Source organism: Microtus pennsylvanicus, chromosome 1 (genome assembly GCF_037038515.1).
Source record: "Microtus pennsylvanicus isolate mMicPen1 chromosome 1, mMicPen1.hap1, whole genome shotgun sequence".
Classification (NCBI taxonomy): Eukaryota; Metazoa; Chordata; class Mammalia; order Rodentia; family Cricetidae; genus Microtus; species Microtus pennsylvanicus.
This window is the reverse complement of record NC_134579.1, coordinates 61,840,919-61,863,260: the sequence shown is the minus strand read 5'-3', so window position 1 is coordinate 61,863,260 and position 22,342 is coordinate 61,840,919. Positions and strand designations below refer to the sequence as shown.

General features: G+C 44.8%; 1 protein-coding gene across 2 annotated transcripts in view; it reads left to right on the top strand.

Moving 5' to 3' along the window:
• The window catches only part of Lmln (leishmanolysin like peptidase), a 59,825-nt gene extending 37,483 nt beyond the window's left edge, over positions 1-22,342 (top strand). The window contains exons 12-17 of one of the 2 annotated variants that reach the window (XM_075965932.1): positions 112-222; positions 7,723-7,855; positions 10,373-10,532; positions 13,868-13,998; positions 15,701-15,911; positions 18,283-22,342. In XM_075965932.1, coding sequence (XP_075822047.1) covers positions 112-222; positions 7,723-7,855; positions 10,373-10,532; positions 13,868-13,998; positions 15,701-15,911; positions 18,283-18,383 — 847 coding nt within the window. In that variant the 3' untranslated portion in view covers positions 18,384-22,342. Of the gene's footprint in view, positions 1-111; positions 223-7,722; positions 7,856-10,372; positions 10,533-13,867; positions 13,999-15,700; positions 15,912-18,282 lie in introns of those variants that run through there. The other variant, XM_075965941.1, reaches the window with a different exon arrangement.

Genomic DNA, 22,342 nt, shown 5'->3' with positions numbered 1-22,342 from the left:
GGTCCCTTATAGTGTGCAGCTCCGGCCATGGTCTCCGGGGTCCCTGCTAAGTCTTTGCTCTGCACACTGCTAGAGTCAATAAAAGGCGCTTTCTCTGCGTTGTTTCCACAGCTGGTACAAAGCTAATTACAGCATGGCGGAGAAACTCGACTGGGGCCGAGGAATGGGCTGTGAATTCGTCAGAAAGAGCTGTAAATTCTGGATCGATCAGCAGAGGCAAAAGTAAGACGGTGTTTCCACATATGTCTTGGTGCAGTTCACTTCTGACTGTGTTCTCTGTCTTGAGCATCAAATACCAGCTGCTGTATGTAGAAAATATTCTATGAGTTCTTCATAATAATCGTAAGTAATTACAGGATTGTTTTGAATCACAAACTAGAAGAATTCACACGTGACTATACAAGCAAATGTTCATTTAGTATCCGGAAGCTGGAAGAAAAAAGGAAATACAAAGTTGTTTCTGTAACTATAACCCTAAGCTGAACAGTTATGTATGTGAAGGTATAAACAGTGTGGAAGATCTGATGGGCTGTAATTTCCTGATAGGAGCCGTTCTGAAAAGCCTGTTTGCAGTGTGCGCAGCAGCACACCACATAACCAGGGAGGCACAGTCTGACTGGGGACAGGACTACCACAAGGACACGCCCGCTTTCCTCTCAACCCAGCCCCTCCCCAAACTCTTGAATCCCATGATCTGTTGTCCACTTCTGTATCTCTGTCATTTCAAACGATACATAAAGATGTTATGGAAATTTTAAAAATGAATATACACAGTGTGGTTGGTGTTTTCCTTTAATGTTTAAATTTAACTACATTGTTGTATATTACTAACTTGTGTTTTGCCTTTTTTTTTTTTTTTTTTTTTTTTGAGACAGGATCTCTCTGTAGCTTTGGAGCCTGTCCTGGAACTAGCTCTTGTAGACCATGGCCTTGAACTCACAGATATCCACCTGCCTCCCAAGTGCTGGGATTAAAGTGTGCACCACCACCCAGCTTGCTTTGCTCTCTTTTTGACACAAGGTCTTACTGTGTAGCCTTTGCTAGCCTACTACTAAATGTACGAGAATGGTCTGGAATTCATGGTAGTCCTTCTGCCTCAACCTCCCAAGAGTTGGGATTAAAAGCCTGGGAAACTATGCTAATCGGATCTTTCTAGACTGAGCAGTATTCCATTACATGGCTCTGAAGACATCTGAGTTGTTTCCACTTTGGGACTATTGTGAATAAAATTGCTATAAACATTTATGCAAAAGTTTCTACGTGAGCATAAACCTTCATTTTCAAAACTACAGTTGTTGGCTCATGTGGTAGTTGTAGGTTTAATTTTCTAAGAAACAGCCAAATTCTCTCCTAAAATTCCGGGAAGGAGTGTGCAATGGTTTCTCCACATTGGTGCCGGCATTTGGTGTTATCACTATTGCTCATTCTGTGTTCACAGGTGTGTAGTGATGTTTTCATGATTTTAGTTTGCATGTCCTCTAATGGTTAGTGGTGTGAACTGGTTTTCTGTGCACATTTGTTGTCTTTGTAACCTTTTTATTGATTGCTTCCATATTTTAAGCTAATTTTCTAATCGGATTGTTTTATAGCATTTTAAAGATCACATATTCTAGATGCTAGTTCTTGTTAGATACAAGGTTTGCACATATCTTCTGAAAGTGTATATCTTAGTGTTTCAAACTCTTAGCATGTTTTTATAAACATTTTTATGTGTGGTGTGTGCATGTCTGGATGTCACACTCTTGTACATGACAACCTGCAGAAATAGCTGCTCTCCTTCCACCACACAGGTCCTGGGGACCTAACTTGGGTTATCAGGTTTGGCAGAATGCCTCTACCCACTGAGCCATCTTGCCAACACTTTATCATGGTTTTTGTTTGAGCAAAAGATGCTAATGAAGTCCTTTTTCTGAATAAATGGGTAATTCATAACTGGTTCTGTTCTGTTCTTGGTGCCTGTGGTGCCAATTACCCCAGGACCTCATGACTGCTCGGCAGACACAGTACCGCTGGGCTCTCTCCACCCAGGAATTATGTTTTTGATGCTAAGTCTGAGAGCTCTTTGCCAAACTTGTGTCTGCCGAGCAGGCCTGAGGCCCCAGGTAAATAGCACCACAGACACCGGTTCTGGAGATTGAGCAGCGGTCCTCGGCAGTAAGCACCCCTACCGCTGAGCTGTCTTGCCAGCTCTCTCTTTGCCCTCCACAGCAATTGCATATATTCACGTGGGCCTTTCCCATCTTCTCTGTTGATGCATCTTTCCGTGCGTCTGTCCCTCCATGGCACATGGGGCACACGGTGTGTGGCTTCTGAAGTATTCTACAGTATATCTTTCAGTTGGGTGGCGGAAATGGATTCCTCCTGCTTTATTCTCTCTCAAAACAATTTTACTGTTTCCTTTCCTGTGTGACTTTTACAGTAATCTTGTCTATATTTAAAAAAAAAAAAGAGCTGGTAAGATGGCTCGGCAGACATGCATTAAACCTGTGCATCTGATTAAGGAGAAGTACCATCCGTAGGCTATTGAGTTTTCCAGCCCGCAAACACAGTATGGAGGAAACACTCTCTTCATCATTATGAAGTTGTTGGCTTGTTTTTGAAGGTTCTCTGTAACTTAAATATCCTTGCTATTCTCTCTCTTAGTTTTTTTTTTTTTTTTTTTTTTTGGTTTTTCGAGACAGGGTTTCTCTGTGGCTTTGGAGCCTGTCCTGGAACTAGCTCTGTAGACCAGGCTGGTCTCGAACTCACAGAGATCCGCCTGCCTCTGCCTCCCGAGTGCTGGGATTAAAGTTTTTTTTTTTTTGAACCACAAGTAGATGGCAAATTTTTTAAGAATTTTTTATTTCATGTACATTGTTGCGATGGTGTCAGATCCCCTGGAACTGGGGTCACAGACAGTTGTGAGCTGCCATATGGGTGCTGGGGAGTGATCCTAGTCCTTCTGGGAGACCAGCCAATGCTCTCAACCACGGAGCCATCTTTCCAGCCCGTGGATGTGGAATTTTATCAAATGCTTTCTGCTTTAGTTTATATAATCATGTGATTTTTTTTTCAAGTTTTTTTTTTTTTTTTTTTGGTTTTTCGAGACAGGGTTTCTCTGTGGCTTTGGAGCCTGTCCTGGAACTAGCTCTGTAGACCAGGCTGGTCTCGAACTCACAGAGATCCGCCTGCCTCTGCCTCCCGAGTGCTGGGATTAAAGGCGTGTGCCACCACCGCCCGGCTTCAAGTTTTTTTTTTTTTTACATGTTTTAGTGGTTTTGCCATCATGTGTGTCTGTGTAAGGGTGTCAGATCTCCTGGATCTAGAGTCAGAGACAGTTGTGAGTTGTCTTGTGGGGCCTGGGAGTTGATCTCGGGTCCTCTGGAAGAGCAGTCAGTTCTCTTAACCGCTAAGCCATCTCCCCAGCCCTTCGTGTGATTTTTTTTTTAACCTGCTATTTTTTTTTTTTTTTTTTTGGTTTTTTCGAGACAGGGTTTCTCTGTGGCTTTGGTGCCTGTCCTGGAACTAGCTCTGTAGACCAGGCTGGTCTCGAACTCACAGAGATCCGCCTGCCTCTGCCTCCCGAGTGCTGGGATTAAAGGCGTGCGCCACCAACCTGCTATTATGGTGGATTACTTTTCTTGATTTTCAAATATTAAACCACCTTTGCATCTCTGGAATAAACTATATTCAGTCATGGCATGTAGTTGTTTCTGTACAAATGTTGAGTTTTGTTATGGGCTTTGAATATATATTTATAAGGAATAGTGCTATGTAGTTTTCTGTTCTTTACAGTTATTTTACCTTTAACTAGATAAGACTCTCAGAGCATATACTTCATGTTATTCAAACCATATTTTATTCAAATCTTATGTATTTGGGAAAACAAATGCTTAGCATGAATAATAGTCCCTAAATAATGGATTTTGTCATCATACTTAGATATTGTCATTATTTTAAAATGCTATTTACAGGACTGGAGAAATGGCATAGCAGTTAGGAGCACTGGCTATGCTTTGAGAAGGCCCAGGTTCAATTCCCAGCACCCACATGGCACTCACAGCTGTCTGTAACTCCAGTTCCAGGGGGTCTGGCCCCCTCAAACAAACATACACGCAGGCAGAACACCAATGCACATAAAATGAAAATAAATCTTTAAAAAATGCAGTTTGTATGGGTGTTCAAGAATAAATCCTAGGGCCGGGCGATGGTGGCGCACGCCTTTAATCCCAGCACTCGGGAGGCAGAGGCAGGCGGATCTCTGTGAGTTCGAGACCAGCCCGGTCTACAGAGCTAGTTCCAGGACAGGCTCCAAAGCCACAGAGAAACCCTGTCTCGAAAAACCAAAAAAAAAAAAAAAAAAAAGAAAAAAAAAAGAATAAATCCTAATGTGTACTGAGTTTTATTCTAAGCTTTTAGTTTCATTTCATTTTGTTAACTTAGTCTTGTTTCTCTTAAAAACTTTTCCTGTATCTTTATTATATGTAGTTTAATTTTATTGTTATCAGCATGGCATGTTAGGGTTCTTTTCAGGACATTGGTTAGTTTAATTCTGTTGTCATCGGTATGGCGTGTTAGGGTTCTCTTCAGGACCTTGGTTAGCTTGTGTATTTGGTCCAGATGACCTTTCTCAGTGGATGTTCCCTGTGACCTTGAAAGGTGATGGTACTTCTGAGCTGGATTCTGTCCATGCTGAGTCCTGCCCTCTGCCCCATACATTCTGGGAGATGAAGTCTCCAGTTGATGGTGAAGTCATCTGTTTCTTATGGCTGTTCTGCGTCATGTTTTCATAGTGTTTTAGTAGGCATGTATGCAGTAGACATTGCTACCTACCTGGAGCACCAGCCCTTTTATTGTGTAAGGCATCTCTTGACTCCTCTTGAGTTCTTTACTCTGCAAACTAGGATATTCTCTCTCTCTCTCTCTCTCTCTCTCTCTCTCTCTCTCTCTCTCTCTCTCTCTCTCTCTCCTCCCTCTCCTCCCTTCTTTCTTATGTAGAATTTCTTCCTTGCTTATCTTTTTTGTTTGTTTGTTTTTGTTTTCTGAAACAGAGTTTCTCTATAGCTTTGGAGTCTTTCCTGGAACTAGCTCTGTAGACCAAGCTGGCCTCGAACCCACAGAGATCCATCTGCCTCGGTCTCCCAAATGCTGGGATTAAAGGCATGCACCACCACCACCTGGCACCTTGTTTATCTTAAAATACTCTAAGAAGCACCCCCTTCTCTTCTGCTTTCTGGGAGAGATTGTAAAGAATCAGTGTCCTTCTTCCTCCTCCCCTGTTTCTCCTCATTTTATTTTTTTTAAGATTCATTTTCTTTTTACTCGTATGTATGTGCATTCATAGATTTGGTGGGCTCCCGGGGAGGCCGGAAAAGAGCGTCAGATGCCTTGTACATATAGTTACAGGACACTGTGAGCTGTCCAGCGTGGCCACTGGGAACTGAACTAGGGTCCTATGCCAGAGCAGTATGAGTTCTTACCCACCAAGCCATCTCTCCAGAACCCCCCCCCCCACACTCCGCCCTGACAGTTTTGCCCTGTGGCTCATGCTGGCCTCAAACTCACAGAGCTCCTCCTGTCTCTGCCTCCTGAGTGCTAGGATTAAAGGTGTGCACCACCACCACCAAGTGCAAGCTTTTATTCTTAAGTGTAAAGTAGACTTCTCCAGTGACATGATCTGGACCTGGAGACTGCCCTTTTAATACCATTGTGAACCAAGTGTGTGTCTCACATTGAATAAACTGTGGCATTTTATGGTTTTTATTGCTTAAATTATCAAATTTATATGTGTAAAGTTAACTTTAGTTGTCTGTCAGGTGCTGTGCTCTCTTGCTTCAGTCCTCATACTGGTAAAGGGTCCCTTCTCTCTGTTTCTTTATAGAGTTTTTTTTTAATCTTCCTTAACAATCATTTTTTGGGATTACTTATATAGCTCAGTTAGCAGAGTATTTGCCCAGCAATGCCAAAGCTCTGGGTTTGATTCCCAATGCCCCCAAGCCAGTGAGCTGAAGTAACATGTGATCCCCCTGCTCCAGAGGTCATCTTCAGCTGCACAGTAAGACGGAGGCCAGGCTCGGTCCATTTCCATTCCCCGATGCCGTGTGTGGTTCTGTTCTCACTGGCTTCTGCTCTTTGTGGCCTATTTCCTTCTGCTTGTTCTGGTCATCTGCTCTTGTCTCCAGAGCCTGAGCCATTTGCTTAGAGGCTTTTCTTCTTTGTGCGTCTGGACCACTGTAAACTTCCCCCCCAGCAGACCCCACAGTCACATCTTGTGTAGGCTATAGTTTTCATCTCGTTACAAGTATTTTTCCCCCTAGAGTGTTCTTTGACCTGTGGGTTATTTAGTAGTATGTCACTTAGGCTTCAAGGGTTTGACATTTTTCGTGTCACGTTTTTGCTGTTGAATTCTAGTTTGATTCCATTGTAGTGGAGGAAATACTCCGTATGATTTCAGTTGTTCTGAACTTACTGAGGTTTGCATTCTGACTCGACAGGATTTGTCTTGTTGTGTGTTCTCTGAGCTCTTGAAAAGGATGCACATCTTGTAGTTACCGTTGGTTTGTTGGTCGATGGTGTTGACTCTTTACAGTCTTGCTGATTCCTTGCTTGCTTATTCTACTGATTGCTTATTCTGCCGATTTTTTTGTTTTTTTGTTCTGTTTGTTTGGTTTTTGGTTTTTCAAGACAGGGTTTCTCTGTAGCTCTTTGGTTCCTGTCCTGGTACTAGCTCTGTAGACCAGGCTGTCCTCGAACTCACAGAGATCCGCCTGCCTCTGCCTCCCTAGTGTCTGCCGATTTTTTTAAAGTAAAAATTAAATTAATTTTTAAAAATTAATCTTTACAAAAATTATCTGTCACTGGGCAGTGGTGGTGTACACCTTTAATGGTGGATCTCTGAGTTCGAGGCCAGTCTGGTCTGTAGAGCAAGTTCCAAGACAGCCAGACCTGTCAACAGAGAAACCCTGTCTCAAAAAAAAAAAAAAAACACCTGTCTGCATTATTGTGTGTGTCCTTATTGTGCATAGAGAGAAGTTTAGATGGCATGGCACATGTGTGATTGGAGGACAATTCTGTGGAGTTGGGTCTCTCCTTCCGCTTTTATGTGGGTTCTGGGGACTGAACTCATACTGCGGGACTCGCCTTTACCCACTTAGCCTGGCTGGTCTGTTCTGCAGTCGTTGAGAAAGTTCCACTACCCCGGGTTTCTAACCCTCAAGTTCCTACCTACTCTCCCTCTTCTCTCTGCTTTCCGTGCCTCTCATTTTGTTAGTTCTAGTATCTAGGATTTCAGCTGTGCTTTGAATGAAAAAGAGAGAAAAAATGCATCTGTTCCGTCTCCCAGGAAGTAGAAGTGAGACTTCATCCTTTCTGTATTTTAAACATTTCTTTCCCCTCAGTGATTAAGCTAATTTAGACTGTGGACCTACAGAACTGGATTTTGCTGGCGAAGGTATCGAAAAGGGTAAATGAGATTTTCTTTAATAAGGTGTAATGTGCTCTTAGCATCTAGATAAGTCCTCCACATCTATGCTCAGCATCTGCTCTCCTCTGGGGAGAGTCTTGATAACCGGATTAGAAATTTACTAAGAACTGTTGAACCCTCAGGATTGTAGCTGAGAAGACATCTCTCTAATGGACCCGCAACCTTCTCTTTATGGTTTGATGCCAGGAGGTGTAGACCTCTATTCAGCAGGCTGTTGCCATGGAAATGCCCTGACACCAACATGCCTTCCATGTGTTCAGGCGGCAGGTGCCAAGCCCGTACTGTGACACGCTCAGGAGTAACCCACTGCAGCTGACTTGCAGACAGGACCAGAGAGCCGTTGCCGTGTGTAACCTGCAGAGGTTTCCTGACCCTTTACCACCAGAGTACCAGGTAACACTTGTTCCCAGCACAGCTTTAAGAGTCGACTTCCTCAAAGCCGTCTCTGTTTTAATTAAGAGAGTAAATCTCTTACATTTTTTACTGTGTAATTTCCTATGTATTTTCTGTTAGAAAAAGAAAGAAAAGCCTGCAGATCCCTCATTTCTTCAAGGCTGTCGTTCTGCTTAGCATCCCAGAGTACCTAGCTGTGCCCCAGGATCCTGCCCATCTCCCCAGCAATGGGTCACAGGGCTGCCCCATGCCCAGCTGTCCACCCGGATGCTGGTGGCACACGCCTTTAATCCCAGCACTCGGGAGGCAGAGGCAGGCGGATCTCTGTGAGTTCGAGACCAGCCTGTTCTACAAGAGCTAGTTCCAGGACAGGCTCCAAAACCACAGAGAAACCCTGTCTTGAAAAAAAAAAAAAAAGAACACAGGCTGTTCTCGTAAAGGACCTGGGTCCCATTCCCAGCACCCACATGTCAGCTCACAACTGTCTGTAGCTCCAGTGCCAGGGCGTCCAGCAGACTTCTTGCCTCTGGGCATCGAGCACACACATAGCACACTTACATACATGCAAGAAAAAACATTTAAAGACATAAAAATTTGAAATAAATAAAGCCTTTCTAAAAATAAAAGGCAACTAAAGTGGCTGCCTCTGTCCTGCCTGAGTCTGACTGATTTTAACTTCCTCTTCTGGATCTGGGTGTGGTACTCACAGACTCAAAACTCCGTCATAAACAGCAGCAAACCAAGTTCCTAGTTGTCTTTCAATCCCTCAGCTCCATCTGCCACTCACAAAGGAACCCATTGTCACGCATGCCTCAGAGGTTAATGGCAGTGATGCCCGCCCAGCTGTGAGGTTCCAACATGGGCCTGACCTCACTGGGTCCATCGGCATCATCAGATGGCAAAGGGATTTGCAGGGATAGTGTCACAGTACCTTAGTGTAAAATGTGATCTTTTTTCTAGACAGGGTGCCATGTCGCCTTGACTGACCGCTAACTCAGTTCTCCTGACTCAGTCTCCCGCGTGGTGGGGTTTACAGGCATGTGCTCTTCCTGACAGTGTGAAACCTTTACCACATGCTTGGTTCCTTGCTACTTTGGTGTTCAAACTGTTTTATGTAAATAGATTTATTTTTTTTAAGGTTGTTCTCCCCCCCCCCAAAATTATTTAGACATTTCTTGTATTTATTGTTTTTGCTGTCTTACTTGGATGGCCTCACAATCCTGGGCCCCAGTAGTCCTCGTGTCTCAGCTCCCCCATAGGGGCTTGGGTTTACGGCGCAGCCCATTGTGCCCAGTGTGCTGTGTTAAAGATGTCTTCACTTTGTGCATTGGTCTTCTGTTACATCAGCTGTCCTTCTCCTCCTGTTTTTTGTGGTGTTTGTGAGTCAAGGTCTCACTATGCAGTTCTGATTGGCCTGGAACTCACTCCTTAGACCACAGATCCATCTGCCTCTGACCCGCAATGTCTTTTAGGGGTTTTGGTTTATTTTTTTTATTTTTGCTATACATATACATATAACATTTTTAAAGAGAAAAGCAAATACACATACTAATGAGGTAGATGTGTTGGTTTATTTTTGTAGTTAAATCCTCACTGTAAGATGTCGAACATCTTCAGTGTTTTTCCAGAGTTACCAATATTTTAACTTTATAAAGACTCTTTCACATAAGCACACAGCACAACATGGCAGAAGTATGTTTAGAGTCATTTCCAAAATTATTGGAAATGAAATTCTGAGCCAATCCCAAACAAATTCCTTTAATGATTTTTTTTAAAAAAATGAACTTCAGTTCAGCAATTCAGACAGCAAATATTTGTTTTGTGTTTTGAGGCAGGATCTCTCTACATAACCCTGGCTGTCCTGGAACTCACTCTGTAGACGAGGCTAACCTCAAACTCATAGATCCACCTGCCTCTGCTTCCCATGTGTTGGGATTAAAGGTGTGCACCACCATGCCCAGCCCAGACAACAGTTTTAAGATTTATTTATTTATTGTGTATACAACATTCTGCCCGCACACCAGAGGAGGGTGCCAGATCTCAGTACAGATGGTTGTGAGCCACCATGTGGTTGCTGGGAATTGAACTCAGGACCTCTGGAAGAGCAGTCAGTGCTCTTAACCTCTGAGCCATCTCTCCAGCCCCAGACAACAGTTTTAAAGATTAAACATTCTAACAAAATACAACCTCAATTTACATGAATTTGATCCATATATGCTAAGGAATGAAAATATTAAGTGTTTGTCTTAAATATTCCTTTTGCTTAGTCTAATTATGCTTCATCAAATTCATTATCTTAATAGGTAACTTAATTATCTTACCACTTATTTCTAAAACCGCAGCACCCTGAAGATGCCCTCCAGGACATATTACATCATCTTTATTGGACAGTTTCTGGGGGAACCGCACTATTGTTTTATGGTCCGAAGTACTAGCAGATTGCTGTAATTGCCTGGGTCTTGTTTTGATCTTACAGAATGACTCTCATTCTTCTCCCCTCCTGTGATCTGTCCACAGTACTTCGACGAGCTCAGTGGAATATCTGCAGAGGACTTACCTTACTACGGTGGGTCAGTAGAGATCGCCGACTATTGCCCTTTCAGTCAGGAATTCAGCTGGCACTTAAGTGGCGAATACCAGCGCAGCTCTGACTGTAGAATACTGGAAAATCAACCAGGTCAGTAGCCTGATGAAATGAAGGGCTAACGACACCATGCAATTTCATGTCACCTATATGAAGTAATCGCTAAGGAAACAGCTCTTGTAGCCAGGCAACCTGTGTTTCACCTCCTCTGCTGTCTGTCTACATAAAAATTACTCAGCTTTCGTGTTCCTTGCTTTCTCTGCCCATATATCATGTACCTCATAAATTACTACAAAAATTAAGTGGGAGCTGGAGGGATGACTCAGCAGTGAAGACCACCTACTGCTCTCGCAGAGGACCTGAGTTCACTTCCCTGAATGCCAGGCAGCTCTCAGCTGCTTCTCACTCTGTCCTCAGGGAATCTTAGACCCGCTCTGGGCTCCACAGGCCCTTGCACGTACGTGCATATACACATCACAGACACACATGTACACATAGCTTTAAAGAAGTACGAATAAATCTTTAAAAATAGCAAGAAGAAGAGTTAAGTAGTAAATGCTCAGAACTGTGCTGACCCTGGAGAGGACGGCTGGCTATGTACACAGACACGAGCATGGACTTACCTTCCCCCTGCGCTGCAGAAAGCATGCATTTCCTACCATGTCATGTCTCTGAAGTCCCTACGGGAGACATAAGAAAGACGTCGTGTTTTCCCAGTGCATGAACAGACGATTGAGCAAGAACCTGTAGGGCTCCTCCTCATTTATTGGAGTACTTTAGGGAACCTGTTTCCCCTATATCTCTGCAGATCTCGGGGTAATACTGTGTCCCAAAGCCAGAAAGAGATAGTACCGTATTATCTATTTCCTTTCAATACATACAAACAAGACAGCAAAGCAATAAACAATATAATCATTACAATTCTCCTAACCAAGTTTGTAGATAGGAGTGGCTGGCTGCGTTCCTGCCCAGCTCCTGCACAGCTAGCTTTATACCTGAAATAATTACACACAAATTGTATTTTTTTAAACACTGCTTGGCCCATTAGCTCTAGCCTCTTACTGGCTAACTCTCACATCTTGATTAACCCATTTCTAATAATCTGTGTAGCACCACGAGGTGGTAACTTACCAGGAAGGATCTTAAGCTGCATCCATTTTGGAGAGGAGAGCTATAGCATCTGCTTGACTCAGCTTTCTTTCTCCCAGCATTCTGTTCTGTCTACTCCGCCTGTCTAAGATCAGCCCTATCAGAGGGCCAAGGCAGTTTCTTTATTAACCAATGAAAGTAACACATAGATAGATGACCCTCCTCCATCACAAGTTTCTAAACAAATATTCTCAAATATGATGTTTAATAAAAAGTAGGAATTAGCCATGCATGGTGGCTCGTGCATATAATCTTAGCACCTGGAAGGTTGGAGTGAGAAGATTAGAGAGTTTAAGGCCACCATGGCTATAGAGTGAGACCCTATCTCAAAAAGCAAGGGAAGAGATAGCTCAGTGGTTAAGAGCACTGACTGCTCTTCCACAGGGCCTGGGTTCAATTCCCAGCACCTGCACAACTGTCTGAAACTCCTTTCTAGGGGATCAGACACCTGCTTTTGGCCTTTTAGGTACCAGGCAGGCATGCCCTTGGTGCACATGCTGCCAAAACACCCATACATATAAAATAATAAAACACATTTTTTAAAAGTGGGGGAGGACAACAACAATTTTTTTCCATCTTTTTTTCAAAAATTTTAACTTGGTCATTTCCTCTTTCCATCTTATTTCTACTTTATTAAAATTAGATCATTTAAATCATATATATATATACATACATATATATATATATGTAAATATATATATAATTTTTTTCCATTCTTTTTCTTTTCTTTTTAGAAGAGTGTCCTGAACATACAGGGCAATGGGCTTGGCAGTAGCTAGAGTGTAGCCCAGGGCTGCGGCTTGGGCCTCACCTGGCACACTTACGTGAGTGCTGTCATTTTTTCTCTCACTCACCTGTTGCAAATACTAATGATGGAGCCGCTCAGCAGTGCTCTGCTGAAGCGAGGAACACACAGGTCTGCCTGTGAGGATTGGCTGGAAACCACAGTGTTGTTTCAGAGCTAGGCTCAGGGCCACTTTTTAAAAATACGGATACGTCAGGCTGTGCGACTGAGAATATGAAGTGGAAGGGCCTTGGGCTCAGCTGGAGGACTGCAGTTGCCTGGAAACCCCACTTTGTACACTATTCAGCGTTCTTCTCAAAGGCTCGACGTTCACAGACGAGAGCTACATAGGATTTGCTTTTGCTATTTTACATTTTCTTTCATAGCTCATAAAATTTTTAAAAAAAACTTAGAGAAAATCAAATAAATGGGCTACTTAAACTCTCTACTTTGGAAAACATGAAACTTGGGCAGGCAAATTGATTCGGTGGGTAAAGGCAGCTGCTGTCCAAGCCTGGTGGCTCGAGTTGGATTCCTGGAACCCACATAAAAGTGGAAGGAGGAAGGTATACATCCTCGTCCTCTGACCGCCACACATGCACCTTGGCACGCTTGGCCAAGCCCATGGTATTCACACACGTGTGCGGACACAAATAAGAAATAGTGAAAACACCACCGCGAGGCTTGTGAACTGTAAGAGAGAACGCACACACTGTGACTAGAGTCTGGGGACTTTGTCCCTTCGCCTCCTAAAAAGACCTTTCACCTACACATCTGCAGCTGGGCTTTAGTCTGTGCCTGTCATCTGTGTTTCCAGAGGGTGCCACACACTGAAGATACAAAGATTCCAGCCTGCAGGAGGCAGGAGGCAGGAAGACCACAAGTTCTGGGTCCAACCTGAACTACATACCACGACACTGTCTTCAGAGTCCAAACAACAAAATATTACACCTGCCCTGAGTCACATGAAAGGACACCTTATTTGTAGGTCGTCACAGAAGTGGCTCTTGCTTTGGTGTTAATTCTGTTATATATAATTTCTAGAACTAGGTAATTAACCTCTATTCTTAGGCCCACTTAGTCACATTTCCGGTTTAGTAATTCTCTCACACCGGCTCCTTTCTGAAAGCTCAGTTGAGCTTGGAGTCTTATTTATCATTTTTAAGCTGAAATTTTCCATTCAGTAAATTTGATCTGCTTGTGTGTTTTTGTTTTGGGAGGCAGTTTCCTCTGAGCCTGGCTTCAGACTCAGCTCTTCCTGCTTTGCCTTCCGAGACCTGGGGACATAGATGTAGGCAGGCCGCCTGCACGTTAGATTGTTAAACCCTCTTTCATGCTGTTGCTATTAAAATAGGGTCTCTGTAGCCCAGGCTGGCCCCAAGTTGGCTGTCTTCCTGTCTTTTCATTGACTTTTAATCATGAAAACAGAATATCTCATTTCTTATTCTTCACACTAATGGTCAGTGTGTGAGAAGACTCTTTGGATTTGTTTCAGAAATGTTTAAAAACTATGGTGCAGAAAAGTACGGCCCTCACTCGGTCTGTCTGCTTCAGAAATCAGCGTTTGTCATGGAACAGTGCGAGAGGAAGCTCAGTTACCCAGACTGGGGTAGTGGATGCTACCAGGTAAACGGCGAGTTTGGCCACTGCTCCAATATATAATATTATATCTTAGATTATGATTGATATCGCTTCTATAGATGATTTACTGATCACTATTGTCACTTACTTGTGTTTTGTAATTATTAGTGTGAGTGCTGGGGCTTGTGAAAATGCTGTCATTTCTTACTGTCCGTTTGGAATTTATGTAACTTGGGCTAAGCAGGCATGGTGGTGCACATCTTTAATCCCAGCACTTGGGAGGTAGAGGCAGGCGGATCTCTCTGAGTTCAAGGCCAGCTGTCCAGAACAGCCAGGGCTAGATAGTGAGACCCTGTCTTAAATAAGTAAAAGTAAGTTGTTATAGACTCAGAGGTTCTGTGATTTTACTTCTGAATATAAATCCTAAAGAGATAGTGGCAAATATGTAATTTTGTTCTCGAGCAGGTTCTGTTTGGTAAGGCAACAGTGTTCAGTTTTATGTCAGAAAGTCTATAGAGGAGCCTGGTGGGAGAGTCTGCCTTGCATGCACACAGGCCTGTTTGATCTCCAGCGTGGAGACAAAGGGAGGACCACAGCAGGTACATGCTGGATGGCGATGTCACTTTACTAAGAACTGATCTAGATGTAGGGATTCTGTGAACGGGGGAGGCACCCAACTAAAGAATTTTCCTGTCCCCACTTACAGGTGCCAGGGTCTTAGTTACGGTTTCTGTTGCTGTGATAAAACACCTTGACGAAAAGCAGCTTGGGAGGGCAGGGTTTGGATCAGCTACAGGTTCTCTATCACCGAGAGAAGACGGGGCAGGAATTCAAGGCAGGAACAAAAGCAGAAGCCGTGAGGAACTGATTACTAGCTTGCTCCTCACACCTGGCTCAACTCTACCCCATCTGCCCACAGTGGCTCCACCCGTGGTGGGCTTGTCCCTCCCACATCATTCAGTAATCTAGAAAATGCCAGGCTGGCCTCAAATTTACTCTAGCTGAGGATGATGATGGTGGTGGTGGTGGTGGTGGTGGTGGTGGTGGTGTGTGTGCACTTGTGTGTGCGTGCATGCACCTGAACTTACTACAGTGCACGTATGTAGATCCCCGGTTTACTGGCCCTTTATTTAAAAAAAAAAAAAAAAAACAGAGTCTCTATGTAACCCTGACTGTCCAGACTGGTCTAGCAATGACCTTGCCATCCTCACGCTCCTGCCCTGAAGGAGGATTACATTGCATACCACTAGGTGAAGTAAAGCTCAGCTCTGCTTCCAAAACTGCAGTTCCATGTCTGGTTTCTCTGCCAGACACACAGCACGATCATAAAGAACAATTACTAAGCAGCTAGAATCCAGTATGCATACCTCTGGAAAGGCACATGTAAATGAAAGCAGACAGAAATTATTAGAATTAATTAGGGAAAATTATTAGCTTTAATTAGGGAAAGACTCACAGAACCCGTGGTTTCAGCGGAGAACAGGAAAGCAGAAGGGGCGGGGGAGAGCACACCAGCAATATTTATTAGTAAAAAATATCCTCAGGCGACCCCGCCCTACAAGCAAGGTGATTGGCTGGGGCTACCCTACAGGCACAAGTACTGCTGGGGGTGAGAGCTCTCTGTCCTCCCAGTGCTGGTCTGGACAGACGTGTTCTGGGGTTATATGACTGTGACATTAAGTGAGGAACCGTGTAATACGTGTTCATCCTGGACTCTTACTGACTTCATTTTTCTTCCCATTTGAAGGTTTCTTGTTCTCCTCAAGGTCTGAAGGTTTGGGTTCAAGACACTTCATATCTGTGTAGCCGGGCTGAGCAGGTCCTCCCTGTCCGCATTCAGATGAATGGCTGGATTCACAACGGAAACCTACTGTGCCCCTCCTGCTGGGACTTTTGTGAGCAGTGTCCCCCAGAAACTGACCCTCCCGCTGCCAACCTGACCCGAGCCCTTCCTCTGGGTGAGTGCCCTTCACCACTGGTGGAACGAGGGATACTGAGGGGCCCTGGAGCAGGACAAGCTCCTTTCCCTCTCTCAAGGCCTTGGCACTGGATATCACGCTTACTGCTTCTGGAGATCAAGAGTGAGCAAAGCTCTGCTCATCAAACACAAAAAGAAACTAATTAGACTTCAGTTGTGTCATAACCAAGATGCTGACGTGGGTTCTGGAGCAGGCCTAGGTCCTCTCTGTCTGGCTGAGGACCTCTAGGAAAACTGCTGCCTGCTTTTATTAGAAGCTTCAAAGCCAAGTCCAGTCAAGGCTGAGACGATGATGTTTCTGCCTCGGGACATGACAGAGGTCAGCAGCGGTGATCACAAACACTCCTGGCACCCTGCACTTCAGTCACATGGCCCTTACACTCTCTCTCCTGCTCCCTCTTCGTAGGGAGCAGCGGAAACCCTGAGTTAGTGAAGGGGTGTTGACGTGGGCACAGTCATGCCAAGGACCCCAGTGCCGCAGCCCTATAGAAGTGACAAAGCCTTCATAGGCGAGACTCAGAATGGTGGCAGAGCCTTCTTCCAGGATTATACACATAAAGACTAGCAATGCAGCTTCCTTCTGGGTGTTTATAGACTTCCTACCCACTCTAGGGAGCCCCTCTCCCTCGGGTGTACATAACAAACACTCTGAGGTTCCATCAGAGTGTGCACAGCTCACCTGGCCCCAGCTTTTCAGTGACACCCGTTGTGTCTCTTGTTTCTTTAGTGGGTATTTTCTTCATTCCTACAACACCCTGATGAGGTCAAGTCCACTCTACTGGACACAGCATCTCTTTATGTATCAGTTGCCTCTCTGAGTCTGTATGTTGTGTTCATTGCTGTGACCTCCTCGTCACCTCCTGACCCCCACGAGCACAGTTCTGAGAACTGTTCAGAATATAACAAGACTAGGACGACCTTGGGCGCTGCCTTTCCGCTTTGTAAGCAGCACTTTAACCCGCTGAAAAGCCTTGACTCCCCGTGTCCGTATGTGTGACTGGAGCACAGTCTTAGCTGACCTGACCACCAGTTCAGAGAGCTAGGAATGCTCACATACTCTTGTTCTAGTATGTAAGACCTGTGTATGTGTTTGTGTGTCTGTGTGCACCTGTGTATCTGTATGTTTGTGTGTGTCTGTGTGTATTTTTGTGTATATGTCTGTGTGTCTGTGTGTCTGTCTCTGTGTATCTCTTTGTGTATGTGTGTGTGTGTGTGAATGTTTATGTATGTGACTGTGTGTATGTCTCTGTGTGTCTGTCTCTATGTGTCTCTGTATGCGTGCAATGTATATGTGTCTGTTTGTGTCTGTCTATATCTTTCTGTGTTTATGTGCATGTATGTCTGTGGTGTGTGTGTTCGTTCCTCTCATTTAGCTCATGCTGGTCCCAAACAGCAACTCCCTCTGAAGCTGAGGGTGAGGGTGCCTTGAACTTCCTCCTATCCCCACCTTCCAAGTGCTGGGACTATGCCCTGTGTCACCATTGCCACACCTACTTTATTCTGTGCTGGTGATAGATCTAGGACCTCACACCAGCTTGACAGGCACTCTGCCCCCTGAGCTGCATCCCCAGACTGAGTGTTTCTCTTTAAAACAGTCACTCCCTGCTAAATGTTAACGTGTGATGTTTTCAGTGTGCTCGCCTGAGACATCTAGTTAGCCCACAGCAGAGTCTCATCCCTGCTGCTGCTGACTTGTGATTAGACTGTTTTAGTACTAAACTGCTAACTAACATTAAAGCTCATATTTCACAGGGCGTAGTGGCACATGCCTAGATCCCAGCACTTGGGAGACAGAGGCAGGAGGATCAAGAGTTCAAGTTACCCTCAACTACTCGGAGAGTTTGAGATTTACCTGGGCTGCATGAGACCCAAATGAACAAACAAACAAACCTGCTTATATTCTAAAATAAATATAGAATGATTCATCTCCACTAATTCTTCTACTTTTTTTTATTGTTCCCATGTGGTTTGTTCATATAACCTTACAGAAATAATATATTTTAGAATACTAAAACTCATTTACTTATTTATTTTCAGACAGGGTCTCACTCTGTCACCCAGAATGGCCTAGAACTTTCTGCGTAGACCAGGTTAGCCTTAAACTCATAATATCCTCTCACCTCTGTCTGCCTCCAGAGTACTTGGATTACAGAAGTGCACACCACGCCCCATTTATAGAGGACTGGGGATTGAACACATGGTCTCAGGCATGCAGGGCACGCGCTCTACCCTGGAGCTGTAGCTCTGGACACCCTCTGAAGGTGGTCCTTGCTCACCTCATAATCCTCTGCCCACCTTTCAGTATTTAATTGGAGTGATTAAATCACAAACATTTTGTTTTTCTACTGTAGATCTCTGCTCCTGTTCTTCTAGCCTGGTGGTCACGCTTTGGCTCCTCCTAGGCAATCTATTTCCCCTGCTGGCTGGATTTCTTCTGTGCGTGTGGCACTAGGAATGGAAAAGTGGATTCTTAAGACGACAGTTTTGGCATGTTCCCATGAACAAAGCACAAAGCCTGGGCGATGACCAGCCCTGGCAGACGATGAGATGGCAGAGGTGGCGTCCCTGACTCTGGCTTGGACGTGCTGGCCGCAGCAGGATGGTGACGCATAGCTCCACTGCAGTCACTCACCGGCCACACAGCCACCTCGGAGCTTAGAGAGGAATCGCAGGTGCCCGAGGCTCCTTGGTGTATGGATGTGCAGTCTTCCGCAGCGAGTTCTCCTTTCAATGCAGGACGGACTGTGGGATTTGCCGTGACCACATGCCTCAGCATTTGCGTTAACTGAAAAGTTCCTGAGCACTGAGGTCACTCACAGGGCAGCTGACTGACCACTCCAGAGTTCTAAGTTGACTGTCCCACCCTCCAAAAGACAAAAGTGGTCATTGGGGTTTCAGATTTCCCATCGTCATTGCACAAGCTTTAAATGAGCACCTGCACACGAGACACTCAAATCATCATGCTCTTTGTCACTTCCGTTTTGCTTCTGACGTAACTGTGTTTGCCTTTCCTGCCAGCTGTGTGGCCCTTTTGCCACCAGGCTGTTGCTAGTTTGCTGTCGACTCTGAGCCGTCTTCGTCTGAACTCAGTGTCCACTTGCATTTCTCATTAATTTCATAGCAACTTGAAAACCCATGGGCGAGTGTGAAGTACAGTGCATAGGAAGAACGCTGAAATCGAGAACCAGAAGACAGCATGATTGCGCGTGCCTGGGTAACAGTTAGAAGAACTGTAAAAATCCACCAAAACCCAAGTGGTCCTTTCGGCCTATGGACATTAAGAGTTTAGACGTGGACAGGCATGCAGTTACTTCCAAGTAGACTGAGCTGTTACAGACGAAGTGCTAATCTCTGGAAGTTATTTCATGGACAAGAAGAAAAGCTCAAGTCAAAACAAGGTGATCTTGCTTGTTTCCAAAGAGCCAAGTGTAGGTTGGACATCCAGGCTGCCCACGGGGCCCAGCTGTGTCCTTCAGAGGTGGAAGATAACCTTTGCTTTAAATGTCTGTCTCTCCCCACGATTGACACTCCTGCTCCACGTGGATTCTGGGAGGCAGCTCTGCTCTGGTTCCAGGGCTTACCAACCTTCTAGTGACTCAACCTTCACATTCTTCAGTGAAGACTGAGGTCCTGTCTTTCTCCCTAAAGGTGATCAGTTCTGTAGCCTTCAGGACCAGCAAGATAGCCCAGGAGCTAAAGACACTTGTCACCAAGCCTGAGTCTGAATCCTGGAGACCACGTGGAAGATGAAAGGGACTGACTGCTGAGTTCCTCTGACCCACACACAGGCACAGCAAGTACACACAAGTAAATATAAAACAGTGTTTAGAACGAAACATGACATTTACACCCCCACCTCCCCCCCACCCCTGTCCATCCAGCCTATAGTTACCGAGTGCTCTACGTAAGGAAAGCTGAGCGTGGGAGCCTGCTTGGAAAGCAGAGGCAGGGAGATCTTGAGTTCAAGGTCACCCAGCTACATAGGGAATTTGAATTTATAGCTAGTGTTGGCTGCATGAAACACTGTCTTGAGAGTTGAGAAAAGAAAGAAATTGTGTAAGTGAGCGAAACCCGAGCACTAAGTAGTAACTCCAGTAACCGCGATACTGCGGCAGGACGGCAGGCTCGGAATGGAGGGAAACTCTCCCTTTGTTTTTAGAGGCAGGAAGTTAAAATGTGTGCTGCCTACAGTACAAGTTAGAGGAATTCATCGTTGTGAAAAGCTGGGGGTCCCAAATTCAGTCAGCTTCAGCGATAGAGAATTCGCGGTCTGTAGACTAGCACCCTGTTTCACCAGTGTTCGGTGGTCTTTAAATCGTACAACGTCAGAAAAGTGAGGATGTGTTGAAAGAAATATGCAGTATGCTGGGCACAATGGCGCACGCTTTTAATCCCAGAATTTGGGAGGCAGAGGCTGGTAGATCTCTGAGGCCAGCCTGGTCTACAAAGCGAGTTCCAGACCAGCTGGGGCTGCATAGTGAGATGAACCTGTCTAGAGGTGGGGGGAAAGAAATATATGTTAAACTTTCATACCTATGATGATTATACATCCTACAAAATGTATAAAAAATTTCACCAAAAATATCAGTGGAATGTATTGGGAGTCGGTGGTAGGTTTGACTACATTTTGACTGTTGTGCAGTGGTGCCATTTAGGTAGCATTGTTTCCAAGCATGGTGCTTTTTATACTTGAAATATATTTTTGCTTTATTTTTTAATTAATATAATTATATTTGCACTAATGACTTCCTGGAGAAAATGTTACAGATGATGTTTTTTGTATATATATTTATTCAGCTTGGAATGTGATGTCTCAGTGTTTTCTCTGCACAGACGTGAAACTTACGCAGTCCATGTCAGGAAGCACTGGACTCCCGAGGGTTCCTAGCCTCGCTGCTTGGTCCGCTCCTCTCTGGTGAGGCTAGAGCAAAGTCGCTCATCCCTGATCCCACATCGTTTACTTAGCAAGACTTAGATGGTCACAACCCGGTCACAGCCCGTAAGACAGTTTAAGAGGCTCATTGTCACTTTGAGTATAGCAGCTAAGAAGAGCCCTCTATAATCAGATTCTGATGGAGAATTAGCTGTAGAAGTCATCTGACCTGAAGAACTCATACAGCCTTGTGCTAGCGTTCTGTGGCAGATCAGCCTTTCACATCAAAAGGACCAAACCAGTGGCCAAGGTGGAGACCCAGCAGGGCGCTCCATGCTGGAAGTGAGGTGGGGCAGGAAGGAGAGGGGGGACCGTAGACTGTTTTCCCTTCCTGAATCAGAAAGGTCAAGTGTTTATAAAAAACCGGCTACCTCGGTGTTCACTTCAAGCAGCTCATGGTGTTTCAAGGTCCTAGGTGTCATGCATACCACGTGAGTTGTCTCAGGTTTTCTCAGAGTTTGCAGGAAGGAAGCAAAGCCATGTGAGGGGCCTTGAGCAGGGCGGGAAGGAGCTAGGCAGCATTTGATAGTCTGTGTTGCCTCCTCTGATTAGTCTGTAGAACATCCTTCCAGTAATCCTACGTTTTCCCGACAGGATTCTTATATTTCTATGACCAAATGGGCACTCTGTAAATGTTATAAATTACGTTAGCATTAGTTTTCAGCCTGGGTTGACCTAGAGTTTATTGAGATTTGAAGATATCACATAATCGTATGGGTTGTAAATAGTTTTAGGAAGACACATAAGTAAGCCTATCAGAGTATTCCGGGAAATGTTATTAATGTTTCTTCAGTATTAGACTTACAGATTGAACCGGGCATGGTGTTCATGCCTGTAATCCCAGCACGGGAGAGGTAGAGGCAGGAGGATTATGATTTTAAGACCAGCCTGGGCTACAGAGAGAGACACTGTCTCATTCCTACCGCCCCCAGAGAAGAGATGATTTCCCAATTGTGGCCATGTATAAGCAGTAGGGTGGTTGGGTAAAGCTAGGACTGACTCTTGACGAGAACTGGTCACTGCTGGCCCTCCTCAGCCTCCTGGAGTCTCCAGCCAAGACGCTGTCTGTGCCCCATGCCTTGCCCAGCTGTGGACGTAGGAGCAGGATGATCAGAGAAGAGCCCGTCTCTGCAGACACTGAGTGGTCCCTGCAGGAGGTCATGGACATTGCTCACACCTCACAGCCAGCTTCACTGGGCACTCGTTCTCTGGGCCGTGACCATTGCCCCAGGCTCTGCTATTTGTGTGTTCATTCTGAAGGAAAGACTGAGCTGGAGAAAAGACTTTTGGTGGTGGTGGTGGGGGGGTCCTTTTTTAAAATTAGGTTGGCACTGGGGAGGGAATCCTTTTGTTTACATTTTTAATAAGTAAAATAGATTTTAAAATTAGTCTTTATTTATGCTGGTGAATTTTAAGTGTAATATATTCCTTAGAAAAACACATTTAATAAAAATGGAAGCTAACTTGAAACTTTACCG